This window comes from Scophthalmus maximus, chromosome 16 (assembly GCF_022379125.1).
Source record: "Scophthalmus maximus strain ysfricsl-2021 chromosome 16, ASM2237912v1, whole genome shotgun sequence".
Classification (NCBI taxonomy): domain Eukaryota; kingdom Metazoa; phylum Chordata; class Actinopteri; order Pleuronectiformes; family Scophthalmidae; genus Scophthalmus; species Scophthalmus maximus.
In genome coordinates this window covers 19012189-19032041 of record NC_061530.1, presented here as the reverse complement: position 1 = coordinate 19032041, position 19853 = coordinate 19012189, and the positions used below count along the sequence as shown (strand labels likewise).

Genomic DNA, 19853 nt, shown 5'->3' with positions numbered 1-19853 from the left:
TTATATAATAATATTAAATTATGTTATACAGTAATTTTATATTTCCGTTATCGATGTGTCAATCACCCTCGATTCTTTTGATCCCTCCTCCGCCATGACGTCACTGGGGGCGTGATTAAACGGTACTTCAACGCATTGGTCGGCAGCGGCCACGTGTCGCCAAGCAGCCAATCACAGCTGAATGCGAAGAGATTAAAAAAAAAAAAAAAAAAAAAAAAAAAAAAGAAAGGAAAAAAAAAAGACACGAAGAAGAAGAAGAAGACGCGAGTCGGTCGAAGTGCGGGACCGTGAGACCGAGCAGCGATGACGTGACGCGGTTGAACGGCGCCGTGTTGTCAGCGGCTGTCGGCTCGAGGACGGAGGAGCGGCGGTGCGTGTGTGTGTCCGTGTGTGTGTGTGTGTCCGTCGTGACGCGGACAGGAGCCGGACGACCGAGCCCGACACCGGAGCCTCGCCAGGCTCCCGGTGACCGTGTCCGTTATATAACCGACGAGACACTCGGTGATAACGGGACTTGGGCCAATGCAGGTCGGAGGTGAAGCCGTTATTCTCTGCAGTGAGTCTAATGATTCATCTTGTCAAATATCCGTGTACTGTAAAGTCCACCAGTACCAGTACAGTACCAGTACAGTACCCGGTGGTCTACTTGTAGATGTTAGCGTGGAGCCGCGTTACTGATCATTTTGTGTCCTTGTTACATTTGAGTCTGTGACAACTCGACACACATTGTGTTCACACCTGTCAATCAATCAGCTGTTGACCAGACAGAGACTAACTAATTTCAAAAATGACACAATGACCTCAGTTTGGCTTTTTTAGTTACAGATTACTTCCTTGTTAACCCTTTGCGACAGAAAAGCACTGGCTTCTGATTGGCCGACAGGTGTCCGTTAAAATACAAGTATATTCAATATCTCAGGAGCCAACATGAGGCTGTATTGAGCAACTTGATCACGATACTAATGAGGACTATTTATTCATTTATTTTTATTTTGAGATTTTACATTTAGCCAAATAAGTAACTGAATAGTTATATATTACGAATAACGACACCACTGAAAGTGGTCGGTCAGCTCAGCTTAGGTCGTACAATTAAAATTTTACGAGTCACTTTATTTGTAAAGCATGTTTTAAAAAACAACAGGCGTTTTAGGGGAGATACGTGAAACGATAACACAATCAGCCAAGAAGACAACAATAAGAATTTGGATAAATAGATCAAAGACAAAACATATATATAGAATAATCAGGCAGAGTTCAGGTCATTAACATTAGTCTTAATAACTTTCTAGATTGTGATCTGGTCTTGATTTCTCTCTCTGTGTCTCCCAGCACACAGATAACCACCGGGATCGTCCGGCGAGCCGCCACCATGAACGTGGGCACGGCGCACAGCGAGGTGAACCCCAACACCCGGGTGATGAACAGCAGGGGCATGTGGCTCTCCTACGTCCTGGGCATCGGCCTCCTGCACATCATCCTGCTCAGCATCCCCTTCGCCAGCGTACCCGTGGTCTGGACCCTCACCAACCTCATCCACAACCTGGTAGGTGGAGCCGAGCGCCCGCCGGCACCACCACAGCTTGCTTTTACTGAGAGTCTCCGCATCACTGCTCTCAGGGATCTTATCCGTGCCAGTAACGTCTTAGTCATTTTGTAATTTTTCCGAGTTGAGGAATTTCTTAGTCTTGCTCCATGAATTCTGATTACCCAAGACTTTCTTGTCTGTCTGGCTCTTAGTTTCTGAGAAGGGAACATTAATATCGACCATATAATCTCTTGCAGGAGTGTATTTTAAAGTTGTGCTTTTGGCTGCCCACTTTAGTTTTATCATTCACTTCATGTGAACAATGAGAATCCTGAGATCACGTTGCTTTTTTGGGCACTTTTCCAGCCTCTGGGGCTTGTTGGCATGGCAAACGTCCCGGGTCGTTTTGTTCCAGGAACAATAAGTGGTATTTGTCATTCACCAGTATGTGATTGTGTGTTCAGCCTCTTCTCCCCATCTATGTTGCAGTGCATGTACCTCCTGCTGCACACGGTCAAGGGGACGCCCTTCGAGACGCCGGACCAGGGCAAGGCTCGCCTCCTCACACACTGGGAGCAGATGGACTACGGTGTCCAGTTTACGGCCTCGCGCAAGTTCCTCACCATCACACCCATCGTCCTGTAAGTTGAGCCTCCGAACCCGACGCTCGCCTCGGCCTTCAGCTGTGTGAGGCTGGTGCGTTCGGACCAAACGCTGAGTGAATTTTTTGTGCGGTGAGATTACACACAAAGTCACGAAATTTGCGTCATTCGCCTCTAGCCTGGGACCCAGACGAATTCTGGGAGCTCATTTAAATTTGCTCTGCCAGAATACAGACTGCATCTCCTCCATTGGTAAAGTGATTTCGCACCGGCAGGAAACTTGCCGGTCCCATCACAACCTTTCATCTAATAATGGGCGGGGTTTATACCATGACGCGGAGAGAAGTGACTTTTGTAAACAGCCAAGATGGCTGCCGCTGATGAACAAGCATCGGCAGCACTTGTTCACACACATTGTGGAGTCCTGTAATCTGTTGACATGTTCGCGTCGCTCAGCAGAGTCACGTGATTCATCCGAGTCCGTACGTACGAACGGTCGAACATTCGTGGCTTATGTTTACACGTGCGAGTAACGCGCACATAGTTGTGTTTTAGAAGCACGTGGTGGTGGAAGCACGTTGTCACCTGTACCTGCCAGGCTCCTTAATCACCGAGCTCCTTTAAATGGATTGACTACCTGCACCTTTAGTTCAGCCTGAACTGGTACAAATGTACACAATGATGGTACATCTGTAAAAAAAAAAGTACTTTGATGGATATGTCAAACCTTGTAGCTCTGTTTTTTGAGTTTGCACCCACAGAGTTTTTATCGATCAGCATCTCAGTTTTTTGCAGCTGCGGTTCCTCTCTGTTCCTATTAACCAGCAGAGTTCAGTTTACAGGAAGCTCTCTGCTTCCCCGGTGCTGATCTGCCAGCTCAGCCTGAACATTGTAGTGATGGCAGCAGTTTTTGCAGGTGTACATTGTTTTGTTTTTTGCCCACGCACTATTTTCATTTTGTCGTCAGCAGGAAGAGACGAGTGGTCGGTCTCAAGGCTCCAGGTGGAAACAAACGACACTTCGGGGAGCCTTTCTTACATTTCCTCCCTCGTTCAGCAGAGGACAGGATGTGCAACTCTGAGCTTACACAAACCCCTCACTGATGTGTGCACGTAGTTACATTTAAAAACCGTTAACATCAAATCAGCACAGCTGGTTTCTTCGTTTCTGATTGGCTCTGGTGTTTTAGTGTCTCTGCTTCCTGTCAGGGTTTCACACAGGAACTAACTTTATAAGCATTTGTATATGTTCATAGATGTGCAGATTACTATTGAAGTTCTGCATGAACACATTTTAGTTCAATTGATAATCACTGATGTTGAAATCAGTCGGTTGCTCGGCTAGTTGAAACAACCTCACGGGTTCTTGAGAATTGAATTTGGTGACATCTTTTTTGTGTACAGATGTTGTGATGGTTCTAGTTTTAAAGCCAAGTCTTTCTCAAGCTCTGGCTTGTTAACAAAACTACTCGTCTACGGCACCTTGGTAGATTTGTCGTAGACGTCACAGAAAGGCAGACATGAACTACGATGGCACTCGGTAAGGGCCCTATCTCCCAATGTTAAAGAAAGTGATAAAAACTAAATTCCATGGGAAGAGCGCCCACTCGCTCGCTGTGAATCTTTAGCAGGGATTGTATTCTCACACATTTGTACGAGGGGGCTGGCAGGAAAAGTTCCGGAAACTGTCCGGAGCAACATCAGCGTTCTCACTTATAGCCCCTCAGGAAAAGTTCAGGAAAATGTAGTAGTCATTCTCTGTTAGAGGCTCTTTCTGTATTCATGCAACTTGTTCTCCCTTTTCTATTTCTCAGGTATATTCTAACCAGCTTCTACACCAAATACGACCGGGCCCATTTCGTGGTCAACACGGTTTCCTTGCTCACAGTGCTCATCCCAAAGCTGCCGCAGCTCCACGGCGTGAGGATCTTTGGGATTAATAAGTACTGACCAGGCAGAAGAGGACACCTCCTCCTCCTCGTCGTCCTCCTCGTCGTCCTCCTCCTCGTCCGCTGAGAGCACAGAGTATCAGGCCTCTGAGTTGGCCGCGGATCCACGAGGATCTGTGGCTCTTTGGCTCGCGACTGACACCTCCTGGGACACTGCCATGGTACCGAACCCCAGGAAAGAGACACGGTGCTCTACAGAGAGAGAGAGAGCACAAAGGGAAAGTGTACCGTTGAGACTGGAGACACTTAGCAACATTTGTAAAGAGGAATTATCTATTATTTTATGCCCATTTCTGTAGAAATGACAATTTTCTGATGTGAGAGATGTCGGAAGTAGAGGACGTATGTAGTTGCATAAGTATTATTTTTAAAATAAAACACTGCTGTGTCTATTCCTCTTCTCCGTCACGTTCAGTTGAGGTTCCTGGGCTCGGACGAGAGGAACAATACCATCATGAATTGGAAAGGGGAACAGCTTCAGTAGCGAGACACGAGAAACCGCTGCGTTTTATATTTAGCCCTCACCGCTCCGCTCAGGGCCAAGAAGTTAAGTTAAGCAACTGGCTCATTTTAGCTCGCACACTTCCATATTTGGACTTCCCTTGTCCCGGTTTGTGTCGCAGCGAGCTATCTGTCTAAGAGCAGAAAGTATGCACCAGAGGTTCTGCAGTCGGGGTGAAGAGTTTAGGGTTTTTCTGTTCTTACCTTCTGACTTTTACAAGTTTTTTTTGTCTGCATCTCATTTTGGAAACTGTATTCACATTCAAAGTTACCAGTTAGTAAGATACAGCCCTGCAGTAACTCATGACACCATCAGTGGTTTCTGTTTTTTTTCTTCAGCCCGATTTACATTTATGAAAGGGTCAAACATTTCACCTATCTATTAAATTTACACCCGTGATTGTTTGTTGGTTTATTTGTCAGCAAGATTACGCAAAATCTACCAGACCGATTTCCACCAAACTTGTCGGAGGGATGGGGTTTGGGTCTAGGAAGAACCCATTAAGGGGGGTTGAGGAGCGCAGGACATTTTTTGTTTGGCCTTGGGGGAGGTATGCGCTCTACTGAGTACCATTCTAGTCAATGCAGCTCTAACATTCATACCTTTTCCTTAGGTTTATTTAGCCATAGGTGTTTGTTTTTTTACACTAGCTTCGTCTGATCCAAGCTATATACTTCAAGAACAAATCCATTTTTTTGGATCCAAGCAAATGACAGTTACATGTATACTGTCTGATTCTGTCACAAAACTGTTAAGCTAAAAGGTCCATGTTTACATGAACACGTCTAAAAAATTTCGAATTATCTCTCTCTCATCTAGAATTAGTTGCTAATGTGAATTAATAAGTAATAATATTAACATGTAGGTGAGGAATAGAAAACATTGTGATCACGATGTCACGGAAGAGCATAAGACACGACTAGTGGCTTGTTTGACACGCCCCCAGACAAAGTCAGGTAAAGCCAAAGCGGAGGCCGACACTTCCTACATGCGCTGGAGGCGGTTGACCAATCACAACCGAGTAGAGCCAGCTTGGCCAATCGGAGTCGACTGGGCTTCTTTGGGAGGGAGGAGCCAAAACCTGGGGTTTCAGACAGAGACTGAAAGAGGAGCTGCAGGAATGGACGGTCTGAGGAAACTGATATGTTCACTGAACATTAGAGCATGTGAACTTTTTCAAGTAATAACCAAAATTAAAACTAATGAACGTGAAAACTAGCAGAATACGTCTCCTTTAAATTGCACATTACAGTTTGATTCACACATTGTCAAATTAGGAAATATGTTTTACCGGTTTCAGCTTCTAGTATTAATTCAATAGAATTATTGTAATTTTCATATAAATTATTGCTGAAACCAAAACGACTGCATTCAGCAGATTGATGTATTGAATTGGCGTAATCTATAATTGATGCAACCAATGACGAGCGTCGACCTAAGATCCACGAGGTTGCGGAGATGTAAATATTCCAGTTGCTCTGCTGCAGTTTTATTTCTCCTTCATCATGATTTTTTTTCTTTTTTTTAATTGTTTGTTTCCATCATCACCATAAAGGGCTTTTATTCAAGGACACACGATGAAATGTTGCGGCACAAAGTGAACATGGATTTTTTTACTGGACTATTCAAGGTAAAAGAATAACGGTTGAACTGAATGTTGATTCAATGTGAAACTGCTCGTGGTAACAGTAACTGTACTTTGCTCTTTGAAGGAAACGTCAGTGTGCTGTTCTGTAAGCGACTGCTCGACCCGAAAAGCGGATTTTTGTTTTGTTTCTGAGTTGGTCAATGTTTCACTGTGTCGACTTGATCAAGACGGTGGAAAAGTTGGAAAAGTGTGCTTTTGCACAGTTTTTCCACTTCGTTGTGCAATTTATAAAAACTGTTTGGCATCATGTGAGTCTGTTCACATCTTGTCCCCTTTGTCTTTGATAAAAAACCCTCGCCTGCAGGTTTTTCAGGGGCCGTCCAGAAAAACCGAGCGTGGAATCTGAACAGTTTTGAAAGATTAAGAGGGATTACGCTTAATGTGAAACAGAAGCAGATTTCTGCTGCGCTGCCATGAGTCAGAGACTTGTTTTGACTTGTAGCGTTGGCTCTTTTCCTCTTCAACATGTCATAACAGTCACTGCCTCTGTTGAAGAGGGTTGTTTTATTACTTACAGTACCGTGCTCTTTGCACAGAGGGTTTTTATTTAAAAAATACATACCTAATAAATTAGTGGTGTATCTGTAGCCTTCACCGTGGAAATATGAATTAATTTCTTCTTCTCATACCAGGATTTTTAAAAACATTTCAAACATGCTTCAGGATATTATTTAATTCTGATATGAATGTCCCAGCAATAGTTGCTTTTCCTGCAGGACACAAGGCAAATAAACCTTTACGTTACTGTCTATCCAGGGGCCGTTGAACCGGGAGAAAGTGGACTTGGTTGTAGATTCTTGGAAGCTTCTTCAGTCCTGGTTGCTCCTGATTCAACGCCCTTGGAAAACCAGGTTGTGGACATTATCGTCCTAAACCCCCACAGCTTCAGCCTGTCAGCTCCACCTGGAAGCGGAGCAGTCACTTCAAAATCAAACTCTCCATCCTCGGTCTTCATTTCGACGTTGCAAGCCGATACAGGCGTCTGCACCGCGTCCGTCACTCAACACCAGCAGCTTTTTAAACATTGATTAAGTGAAAGCGATGACGAGGTATCAGCTGTACATTTCTGTATACAGTAAAGTGATCATCCAGAGAGGAAGAGAGGGAAGCAGGAAGTGACTATCTCTCAGAGGGGACGATACTGTTGCTAAGGCGACGAGGATGAATGCTTACTTTAATTAAATTCTTTCGTTTAATAGATTTTTTAAAGCACGCTCTCCCTCCTCATCCCCCCCAAAAGAATAGAGGAACTGTTCAGTCCTCTCACATTACTCCTCATTAAAGTTAAATATTAAGATTTTCAAGCAGATACACGGAACACGAGTTTAAAAAATAAATAAATAAATAAATAATAATTAAAAAAAATTAAATATATATATATATATATATTAACCAGAGTCCAAATTAAAAAGCCAGACAATCTTCCTCCAGCAGAGGGCAGCAAACGGCTGCAAACGGCTGCTGTTGACCTTAATCTGCAGAGACGTTCAACCCTATAAATAGGAACGAGGAGAGAGAAGAAGACACGTCCTCTCTTCTCTCTTTGTCCAGAGGCTTTTTCTTATCAGCTCATTCACTCATTATGCTCATGCAGATCTACACGCTCATGGAAATATTCCTTCTCCTTTTCATTTTTTTTTCTTTCGAAACCTTGCTTTCCATGAAATAGTCTCGACTCTGCACGACATTAAAAACCTGAAACGTAAATTTCACCACGTTAAGACTTGTGTGAGTCAATATGTAAAATGTGATCAGACATATCTAGTGTCAACACACACACACACTGACCTCATTCACATTGTATAAACAGTACCCTTGTATATTTTGTCTATATATTTTGGTGATATTTATGCTGTTGTTTTTTTTTACTGCTGAACTCTGCAAAGCTGCCAACAGGCTTTCATTGTTTTTCGGAACAACAATGACATTAAAGATCTATTCTGTTCTTTTCTATACGTTAGAATATGCGCGTGTGTCGGAGCTAACAGCCCGTGTGCAGAGGAATGAGGTGGTGAAACGTCTGAGACCACTTTATTCAGACGGAACCGGTTTCAAACTGGTTATTATTATTCATATCTGCAACGGGTTTAACGTACTTTATGCCCCAGAGAGTACATTAAACACAGTTCATTCACGAAACAGTCTGACACGTGCACAGTTTTCTGTACAGCCTCAACATTTTGAGATACTTAGGTTTTCCCTCTAACTTCTCAAATGTTAATAACTGTCGGAGACTCAAATATGTTTTAAAAAAAAGCTCCAATATTTCACAAAAACAAGGATTTGACAAAAGTCCAATGATTGAATATGAAATTGCAGAACTTGGGTTTTTCTTTTTTCCTCTCCCATTAATCAGCACCAGACCACCCAGGTTTACCCTTCGCAGGAGCTTTGGAAATGTAATAATAACAATTCTTTGGTTGACTTACAATTCATATGAAGGGATTCTACTTGTAATGGACTGTTTTTACTTCAGAAATCCCTCCACCACACAGTTTTGGAGCATGACAGGTACTTTAACTTTAGAGACTTTAGGGTAAATGTGTTATTAATGCTTCTGTGCTATTACTTTGGCTTTAACTGGTTTATATTAATGTAGTGATACTTCCACTGATGTAGAAATTTTAAGAAAACCCCTCAATTTTACACATTATTTTGAATCTAATTAGATTTTTTCCCCCATCCTGACTTATAACATCATGAGACGTCTGTTGCTGACCCTTGTGCAGGCAGCGCGTCGGGTTTCCTCCCAGAGGAAAAAAAACAAAAAAAATCACGTGTGCCACACACCATCCAGTGTGAACGGCAACCCCTCCAGAAATGCAGCGCCTTCCGATTCGAGCCCTTCGCAAGCGGGAGGTGAACATGTGGCAATGCCATCTACTCCGACTGAGCGTTTGAAATATGCATGCCCCACGTCACGAGGCGCCGACTGTGTTCCTCTCTCCTGTGGGTGTGAGGGAAACGGGGACGAGGTGGAAACCGAACGCACCATCCGCTCCTTCCCCCGTCACCCCGCGGTGACACAGTTCGACCTGATGACCACGTGCCCGATCATGAGTGTGTTGTGTTTCATGAAGACGCGGGGTGGGAAAAAAAAAGAAAAAAGGGGGTCGGCTATAAATAGACCCAAACGAGAATTAGATCAATTAATTATGAGCTGTGGATGCCCCCGAGGAGTCTCGGAACTAACGGGGGAAATCCAAGGTCGGGACTGATGACAGGAGACAGTGGCCCCCTGGAAGCTACTGCGCTGTCAGTGAAATGCATTGTGGGGCTTTGCAGAGAAGCGCCTGTAGGCTTTCTTAAGGTCGGTCGGCCGTTTCGAGTGGCGGCTCTGACAAACACGGTGAAAATAATTTGTCCCATATAAAGTCGGGAGACGGCGAAAAGTCAGGAACCGATGTGATTTGTATTATGGTTTTTGTTTTGTTTTTACAAATGATTTCAATCTTTTCAATGCTCCAAAACAGGAATTGTTTTACCAACATTAGCATTTAAATTTGTTTTTTTTCTTCCTTTCTCCTGTGGCCTATGTTATCTCCGTGTGGAACATTCACTTTACCCAATTCACGAAAATCTATTTTTCTTTCTCCACAATCTTATTGACGAAATCAGGCTTTTATTGTATTTGCTAAAAAAAATGTGGTTAGTTTAAGGAGTTTAAAATGGTGTATGCAATAATCAGTACAAAAACAAACATTTAAAATAATTCATTATGAAATTCTATGTAAATTGCAGTGTTAAATCTTAATTTAATGGGAGAGGTACGATTCTTAATGATTGGCAATGTTGTATTTTTCATTTTTCATAAAACATACACGTCATCTTTTACGTCATTATCGTCCCAGCATCTTTTTTTTTAAGCGTGTGATCTTCTTGTGAGGCTTTTTTTATTTCCCCCCCAAAAGTCCTCGTCCTCCTCCTTCTGGAGGGCAGCAGCGCCCGCAGACCGGCCTGAGGGGTGAAACTGGAACGTACAGTATGTGACATCACATTTTGCCCCTGCCGACATCAAAACCGTTAACAAAAGCACAGCCAGACAGAAACTAGAGACATCTTTCAGGTAACAAAGTCAAAACTTAAGACTTTTGGTAGAAAGCTCGTCAGGTCCCGTCACTGATGCTGATTGGTAAATTGTATATATATTTTTATGGCCTTTAAAACAGTGTTAACGCTCCTGCGGCCGTCTGCAGGCCACTGAGGAGGATCCATCTGAAAAGCTTTGCGATAATGACAATGACAACATGAACGTTATCTGACAGCGAGCAGCAATAAGAGCAGGAATTAACCGATGTGATGGCGGCTGTTCATTTCTCCCAGGCTGCATCTCCTGGAGCGCCCACGCCTGTTTTCTGTTAAATAAACGTCCATAAGTGTGATATCAGCGTCTGACTCTGAGCTTGGGAAGAGTTTCACCGTTCGAGGTGAGATTGAAAAGCACGTGATTTTCACAGATGAGACGGTGACACGTCGAGTTAATGAGCAGCTTTTAAGAATGAGCCGTCTGCCCGAAGGGGGGCGGAGCATTAAGCCAACTCATAAAGCCGCATGTACCCAGATCTATCACCGGAGCTATGAATATTCATACACCGGCTCTTGTTTTACATTATTAACACACTCCGTCCACGCCGCTAATAAGATTTATGATTGCTCTGTGACATCCACAGCTTAAATCCAGCGAAATAATAATTAAAACATTTTTTTCCGGTCACCGTGGTCGTTACATACGTTGAGAAAACGCTCCAGAAACGCAGCCATAAATAAAAACCCACCGCAGCAGAATAGGACAGAGGCCTAATTAGCTTTCACTCCGCTGCAATTTAACGCTGCGCTGCTGGGTATTAAGCCATGACTGAATGTGAGCAGTCCTAATTAATTACCTGGGGGCTACTGTGCAATTTGTGCTTGCTGTGTGTTTATTATTATTATTTATTTCTCCGTTTCATTTTTCCCCTTTTCCAAGGACAGCTGGCTCCATTGTTTTCCCACAGTGTTTGTTTGTGGGAGGTGTTAAAGAGAAGTGGATGCATAAGCCACAGGGAGGAGAAGATGCTGAGGAGACCGGGGGGGATGGGTTAGTTCAGTGTGCGAATCACAGATTTATTCAGAACCACTCGACTACATTTGTCAAACTTGGATATCTGAGTCCGAGCACGTTTGAGATCAAGTCGGAGTCAGAGGGAAAACAGAGAGACGGTGTTTTCCCGAATGAGAGTAATACAACTTCCATTGACATGCTTCTGTGCATAAAACTACACGTTTAGAACAGAGGCAACTTGGTTTAAACACCGCACTACAGAAAATAAGCATCTTGCACAAGTGATATTGAATTTATGTGAAAGAAAATAGAAGTCCTTCACAATAAGGAAGACAACACAACTTAGTAAAAATGAAAAGATAGATAATTAAACCGGCAGCTCAGATGAAATCAGGAAAGGTTTTCTGGAAGAAGTAAGTTTGGAGATGGGACATAAAAGATGACCCCGGGTGGATTTGGAAAATCCGACCTGTCGCCTTTTCCGAACCAACCAAGGTGTAAAGGAGGATTCATAGGACTTAGAAAAAGTCAACACCGCTGCTCAGAGAATCCAACTCCACTGTCACTAAACTACCTAATATAATGCGACGGCGGATGTTGTTGACGTGCGTCTACTGTTTACGTTCATGCACGGCTGCCGCAATGAATTATGGGGCGTCTATTTCTCCTTTCCTTTCCGCGTAGGAAGGTCGCTCCAGCATACCCTATGCTACATGAGATAGGAAAGGAAGCATTGAAACACCTTTCCTAAGCATTCAAAGAATCCGAACTGATCTTAGCATGGCTGCTGATCAAATACTTCCGGGTCATTTCAAGATTTAGGAAACTAAAAATTGACTATTCCACGCAGGGACTGACTCTGACGGGCTATTTCCCTCGAGCAGGTCGGGGATCCAACGCCACACAAAGGTTCCTGCGGGATTAAACGGTAATCTGTGGTCAACAATATCTTACAGTCAAACCTTGAACAAACAGGGAGCCAGTGTAAAGAGGTTAAAACAGGTGTGGTATGACCGAGCAGCGGAGTTCAGAAGAGTATGAAGGCGTTCGAAGGCTTTTGGGTTAAGCCATGAATTAAGAGTGACGCAGTAAGTTAATAAAGACGTGAAGAGATTTCAAAAGTGTGACACTTTCTGCATCTCCTCCAACCAGCGATTGCCCTATCACAGCTTACCAACCGTTAAGGCCTGAATCTCTCGCGATGTGCACAGCGCTGTATGAAACGTCGGTTGCTGGCGTCTTTTGTTTTTTGCCTTTTGGAAAAAACCATAAACTCAAACCCCTATAGGATTTAGACAGTGTGTCTGCTCTGGTGTAAACCACAATCGTGAGCCTGTGTTGTTTAAACCACAAACAAGGCCAAGGAGCACCTACTGTACACTGTAAATCTATATCTACGAGGGTTGGAGATAAAAGTTGAGAAAATAAAAGACCTTGCTAACGACCGGTACATCCACTGGGAAATATAAATATATACTGTACATATGTATATATCCCTTTGGATGCTTTTACTTTTACCTTGGCTGCACATTTTAGTTAATCCTAAACCTTTTCTCTTGTGTCGTTAAAACACCCTGATCATCATTTGTCATTTTAGCTCTTCCATTACAAAACTTGGACTCCACAGTAACGCAATAAAACAACAATGCTCTTTTTTTAACGTCTTCTACATATATCATCATCATCTACGCTGACGTAATGCCCGGAGCGTGCAGCTCTACCCTCAGCATGATATACTAAAGAGACGATCTTTTTTTACAGGGTTGCTGTTGGAAAAATATTAAATAGTCTCTCGTATAACCAGCGTGAAGCTGGCGTTAACGTTCTCTGATATTTTGTGGGCTACACATCCTTAAATCATGTCATTTTTGGACAGTCACTCGCGTTCAGGGGGATCACATTGACAGTTAAATTAATAAATGAAATGGAATAAAAAGATTTTGGGGGGAGTTTGGTTTGAAATTTGGCGCTCATGACATCCGTGATTCTGGCAACAGCAGGGACTAGAGAACTCCACAGCTGGAATCTGAAGTGTTCCTCTCGCTGCCTTCGGGGACTCTCGTCTCGAGTATCCTTCCGAAGGATGCGGAAATTTCATCTACTGTACCACAATTACATTACTCTCCCGCCACTCTGAGCCGCCTCGAGGATGAAAGCCTCACTCCGGGTGCGATAGCAGTATCGAGGTGTTGGTAAAAAAAAAAAAACATGACCACACAGGCGACAGGTTCGTCTCCCTCTCTGACTGACATGCGTGTGTCCACCCGACCTTAGTGTCGTTTTAATCTCCTTAACTCCTGCAGGATTGAAAACAAGCAAGAGGAAAACCTTGACCTGCACGCACGCACGCACGCACGCACGCACGCACGCACGCACGCACGCACGCACACACGCACGCACGCACGCACGCACGCACGCACACACGCACACACACACGCACACACACACAGAGTTTTTCAATCCATTTATCACAATTTGACAGCTGCTGCTAGAGGCCATTTTAGTTCTCAAAAAATAATTAGGTGTGACGGTTCTACCTGAACTTTTGCACCGTTTTTGCATTAAAAACATTTTGAAATGTCACAAATCCATATTTATAAATATCATTTATTTTTGTATTAGAATCATTAGAAAAAAATGATCTCTCATCAATTATTTTTCTTATTGTATTTTTGTCAGCAGACTTCAGGGAAAGCCAGTCAGGTCCAGTCCAGACTCTCTGGCCAAGGAAAGGCTTGTCTATTAGACTTGATGTAGAATATATCTCCAACTTTCACTCCCAACGGGATCACGAGTCTTGTTAATTTTCGTCAAAGACCGATCTGCCAAATCTGTTTCTTTGGCAACAAAACAAAAAGACAACAGGCCGAGCTTCACTCGAGCGCCATCACACCACTAAGTCCCAGGAATTAAAAATTCTGAAACAGAATGCAACACCCAAAAGTTGATCTTTACGAAATCCACAGGCAAAACAAGAGGTTGCAAGAGACGCCTTTTGGCTTAACAGAAACAAATAAATATGCTGGTCAAGGCGGCGACATCAGTCACTGCTGGTTCATTTATTCAAAGACTGCGATGAAAGACGATATTAAAAACGCGATAGCGACGGAACCATTTGGCCCGCAGCTACTGTTTGCCAGAAGGAAAGCGTTGCTATCAGAGGACTGACGTCTCAACAAGTGCTCAGGGCTTCATCACCGCTCAGTGTTGTTGGCTCAGTCGCAGCGGAGTATTGAAGCGATTTGTCAGCCTGCTGTTTGAGATCCGCTGCTCTTGGGGAGACGCACACGATGCAGCGCGACTTGATTTGGAGATTTCAAAACAGATCCGAGGACCAGATTGACTGAGCTCGACGCGGGAGGGAGACAAAGAGGCGCTGTCAAAACGTTCACACCCCAAAGTGGGTCTGTGGACGTCTCTCCGCGGAGACACGTCAGGCCGAAACAGTCGTCAGGGCTCAGAATGTGAGAGGAGCTGATGCCGAGCAATTTTGTTCCCATTTGGATAAAACGGCAGCCGAGTCTGACAGGTGTTTATGGGAAACGCATCACATGGACGACGCTTGTCAGAATCATCACCCCTTCCCTCCGACACTGACGCTGTATTTTGTCAGCTTGCAGGGAGCTGTTTCCTCAACAAACGGTGTGGACGTGGGAATAATGGAACTGCAGAGTGGCACCGTGTGCGCTGAAGGTCAGAGCCTAATATGGCTCCACTCATCTCGGGGACTTGGCCTTTTTACACATTGAAATAAACCAAAACAAATCACAGCAACCGCCCGACTCACAGGCACCTAACTGACTGCGTGACACCAGGTGTCTCTAGCAGTTTTCACATACTCTGTGGTGCAGAGTAACTGAGTAAATTTACTTAAATACTGTACTTATATACCATTTTGAGGTACGTTTGCTTGAGTATTTTCAATATTTTTTGCTGCTCTATACTTTTCAGGGGGAAATATTGTACTTCGTACTCCACTAAATGTATTTAATATCTCTATTTCGCAGTCACATTATAGATTCATAATACAACTGTATAACCTGAACCACAAAGACCGAGGAGGTACTAAATTAAAATAATTTTAAGGATTTTACAAGTTCAAATTAACCCAACCTATAATACGATACTTATCCTTTTGGTACTTTATATATTTCGATGCACTTGAATGCGTGGCCTTTATTTGTAATCAAGTATTGACTGTTGTATTGCTACTTTACTGAAGTAAAATATCATTTTTTCTTTGTTCTGCATCATGTACATTTTACCAGAGTATTGAACGATGTCGTTTGGAGAACTCACTGGGAAAACATGACTCTGCCGTCTCACGTATGAAGGCGATGTTCCGGGTCAGACGCGTTCACAACAGCGGGGACATTTCCGGAACATTCCGTGGCGATCTGGGTAGAGCAGCGCCCACTTCCCTCGTCGTGAATTTTCCTGGAGATTTTCAGAATAGAATAGAATAGAATAGAATAGAAAACTTTATTCATCCCGCTCGGGGGAAATTCAATTGTCACAGCAGCACAGTATCACACAGGGTAGCTAGAAAAATACTATTAAAAATACAGGAACAAACTGTTTTCATAAAAAGCTATGTACACATATACAGAGTGCAAAAGTATTGTGCAGTGGGTTGAAAGTAATAAATATTATTATTATTATTATTATTATTATGCATATGCATAAATATATAGGTATTTTACGGAAATATAATATACATGGAATGGTACTGAATAAAGAGTATTACATAAAAAATTGTTATTATGGAGTCTGACAACTGTCGGGGTGAAAGACCTGCGGTAGCGCTTTCTGCTGTGTCGTCTCACCTGGGCTGAATTTGATATAATCTCCAAAAAATCTTTTGTACAAGAGCGCTGGCAGGAGAAAAGAAAATATCCGAAGAAACATTCGTGTACTCTATAGATTTACTAATAATAACGTGTACTCACGGTTCAGCCCCTCCGCTCCAGTAAAGGTTCCGGGAAATGTCCGGACTTCCGTGCACGTGTGAATGAGAACGAGTGCCTAAGCCCCGCCCACCAGGTGCAGGTGCGCGCCGTAATGATTAAAAAAACCCTGCTGCGACCGGAAGTCACGTAGCTTAGCGTTGCTCTGTTTTAGCTCAACTCGCCTGTGAGTTAAGATGCAGGATTCTGGTCCATGTCGCCCGACGACACGCGGTGCTGGAGGTCGTCGCGGTTTCGGAAGTTACTCAGTCCCGAATCGAACGCACCCCAGCGGCAGAGGAGGAGACATCATGGCGGCGGTTGTCCAGGTAACAAACAAAACCCCCACCGGAGCTAGCTTAAAACATGCTAACGTACAAGTGGTTAAATGACAAACATCATTCTATAACTAACAGTTAGCTAAGTTTTGTTAACATGAAAACAATGTTTAGTGTCATTAAAATACAATTACATGAAATTTCAATGTAATGAATTCAAAGTGAATTGTACTGAATCTACATCTAAGCGGTTGCCTGCTATTGAATTGGTGTCGGGATTTGATATTTGAAACAAAGTAATAATGTTTTATTTTATTTAAATATCAGGATATAGTGTTTATTTATCCAACTGTAGGTTTTTCCAAACATGCAAATGTAAAGACGAGCTTAACAAATGAAATTTACTACAGTTGTCTGAATCAAAAGGTATTTGACAGCATCTTATTATTAGCCATTTCCTCTTGTGTCATCAATGTTTTATTAATTATTATAATAATAATAATACATTTTATTAATAGAGCACTTTTCATTGCTAAAAGCAATCTCAAAGTGCTACAGCATAAAAACAAGATCAAAATAAATATAAAAATACAATACAATTTACATTGTCTAACGGCTTCATTAGATGGACCGTAGAGGTTTTTATAAGTAGTAGTATGAAATATTGTTAAAGAAATATCAAATATCAATATTTTTCCCCCAATCGATCCTTTCTGCTCATCATGCGAAGTACACACCTCAACGCTTTGAAACAGGAGGAAAAAATTATTAATATCTGGCAGTATTTCAGTTTAGTAATTTGATTAAAAATAAAAAAAAATCCTATTAACTGCACCAAACATCCGGCGTGCAGATACTGGAAGGCAGCCAGAGTTGTTTGTGGTTCTTGTGCACGTTTTATTTAAATGACAGTTTATATCTAACGTCTATTAACGCTAATGCATTCCTATTTACGGATGTTTTACACAGCTTGAACACGTACATATTTCTCAAAGCAGCCACGGTTATTAGGCGCGGCAGGAGGGGGAGGAGGACCGCACTCGGGAGGGGGAATCTGAGAGAGACACAGAGAAGTGGAGTCTGTGACCAGAATATTATAGTTCATAAAATAAGCTTAGAATATAACCCGCACTCTGCTCTGCCAAACCTCCGGGCCTCGGAGCGGCCTTTACCGTTTCACACCTGGATCCAGTTAATAATGACGAGCTACTGTATAATCATATTTTAATGAAATATACTATATATAGCCTCTATACGTGGCAACTGCACGGCAGCGGTAAATATGGAGCGACGCTCACATGACCTTATGTGGACTGTGCTGGGAGTCGGATTGAGATCTTTCTGGCTGATGGTTGGGATGATGCTGGTGGAAACTGTCTTGGTGCCAGCGCTCTCTGGTTAATTTGATTCAGCGGGACACTCGGGAAAACTCAGAGACGCCTCTAAAAACCATACACGTCTGCCATGAAAATATATACATTAGTTCAAACTCCAAGACTTGTGACGTTAAGTGATGCTGCAGGCATCTCTCCTTGAATGGTTCTTTCACTGCTGCCACAACTGAAATGTTAGAACTACAATATTTAGGCTTCTAGAGATTGTTGCCAGCATTGATTTTGATCTACTGTTTCCCACAGATGAAAGGAAACTGAAACGTGGATCAAATACAGTCGTGACACCAATACTTCTGACTAAGGTAAGAACTTAACTGTGACATCAGCGCTGAGTTTTTCTCAGTTTAAATCAAGTGCCAATAAATTCATTGTATATTATATATTTAAAAGTTATATAGTATATTCCTGTAGAGCGATAAAAACCTTGTGAGGGAGATTCAGTTTGACCTGAACCAGGAACATTGTGTTTCACCACCTTAGTCCCTAAACCACAGGAGCTGTTTCTTTTATCCGTTTATATTTGTGCACGTCTGTCAATAAGAGACTGGTTAGTTCAGGAAAGAAGGAATCCCGTCATCAGCCTGTTTGGAGCTCAGACTGGCACCTCGATACACACGACAACTGATGCAGGATGTTGAAAGATCTGGACCACGTGGTCATAGTCAAAGCTTCAACTCTTTTTATAATCACATGCTCCAGAACTCACCATTCCAGATCCTTAGAAGATGAAGTCTAAAGATATTATGTATATTCACTAGAATTTTGGTGCTGGTAAAAGGTGGGCAAGGTGACAGCACAACATTTTGGTTGGTTTTAATCCAATATGAAACTAGAATGGCAGTCAGTAGAGAGCATACTGTACCTTTGCCAAGTACGAATAATCCTGCACATGATTGTCTTCTTCTTACTGTAGAAATATAAAAGTGGTCTGATAACCTAAAGGATTTATTTGTCATCGAGCAAAGTCCTAAACGTTGGACATGAAAACCGATGTTACATATTGTATTCCTTAGCGATTATTTGCTCCGATACATTTGGTCGACCGACTTCAGAGCCACTTGATGCCTTTTTTTCCGTGACTGCGCCTGTGTGAAGTGGCTAAGAGTTTCTGTTTTGTCAGCATTCTTCTTCTATGGTGAACAAACTTCTCTGCCTCGGAGGAGCTTGCCTCAGGGGGGCGATTGGAATATCACAGTGTACATTATGAGCAGTCAAGTCGTGGCTGACGTCGAGCGTTAGTTTCACACCGCAGATGATTTCCTCGGACGGTATGAGTTGAATTTTCAACAAGAGCATCTCTGTATGCCCAACTTTTATCAGCATTCGTCCCTCCACCACGTTTGGTGGAGATCGGTTTAGTATCTTTTGCATAATCCTGCTAACAATCAAACCAACACATGGGTGAAAATGGAACCTTTGCGGTGAAAGTACGGGGCCAACAGTGTTACGCTGGGCCACTTTTCCAGTAACTGCCGCTTCATTTTATCCCGGAGACGAGTTTCGCATTTTAACGACGCATTTGACCCAATATGAATAATGACACAAGAAAAAACATTTCACATCAGATTTTTTTTTTTTTTTTTTTTTTTTTTACAACCACGAATCACAGACAGTGTGTTTAGCTGGATTCTTGTGACTGACCTCAAAGTCAATGTTTCCCTGTAGGGAGCTCACCCTCCATCCTTTATGGGTCATCAGAGCCACAACTCGCCGTTTTAATAATTCATAGGTGATAGCATGTAAATGACGGGAGCGAGGTAAGTCACCCTGGACGAATCTGGTGCCGCCATGAATAATGCAGACTGCAGCCGGATCCCAGGACACCAGACGTAGCACTCCCGCCATCCATTCCCCCGACCTCTTCATGTTCAGTCCGTCTCTTATCCCTTCCACCTTTTTACTTTGACTTTGTGTATCGTCACACTCCTCTTCCGCTTTGTCTCCAGTGCTTAATTGTTCTGTCTCG

General features: G+C 42.9%; 2 protein-coding genes across 3 annotated transcripts in view; both read left to right on the top strand.

Annotated features, from left to right (window-relative positions):
- The first annotated feature begins 214 nt into the window (after nt 1–214).
- ormdl3 (ORMDL sphingolipid biosynthesis regulator 3) lies at nt 215–4222 on the top strand. 2 transcript variants are annotated; one of them, XM_035612433.2, is made up of 4 exons: nt 215–370; nt 1333–1546; nt 2018–2169; nt 3944–4222. In XM_035612433.2, exons 2-4 carry the CDS (start codon nt 1373–1375, stop codon nt 4077–4079), a joined length of 462 nt encoding a protein of 153 aa, XP_035468326.1. In that variant the 5' UTR covers nt 215–370; nt 1333–1372; the 3' UTR covers nt 4080–4222. The 2 variants fall into 2 exon arrangements, with proteins under 2 accessions (XP_035468326.1, XP_035468325.1); XM_035612432.2 differs by having other exon boundaries at nt 237–556.
- A 12180-nt stretch (nt 4223–16402) lies between these two features.
- The window catches only part of thrab (thyroid hormone receptor alpha b), a 182023-nt gene continuing 178572 nt past the window's right edge, over nt 16403–19853 (top strand). Inside the window, exons 1-2 of the mRNA XM_035612379.2 lie at nt 16403–16544; nt 18131–18189. The gene's annotated coding sequence lies outside the window, so the exon portion shown is untranslated. The remainder of the gene's footprint in view (nt 16545–18130; nt 18190–19853) is intronic.

What these genes read in the sequence shown, in the direction of transcription:
- ormdl3 (XM_035612433.2), top strand. Translation starts at nt 1,373, where the DNA reads ATGAACGTGGGCACGGCGCACAGCGAGGTGAACCCCAACACCCGGGTG. An exon ending in CCAACCTCATCCACAACCTG is followed by an intron (nt 1,547 to 2,017) that starts GTAGGTGGAGCC and finishes TCTATGTTGCAG; the next exon opens with TGCATGTACCTCCTGCTGCA. An exon ending in ACCATCACACCCATCGTCCT is followed by an intron (nt 2,170 to 3,943) that starts GTAAGTTGAGCC and finishes TCTATTTCTCAG; the next exon opens with GTATATTCTAACCAGCTTCT.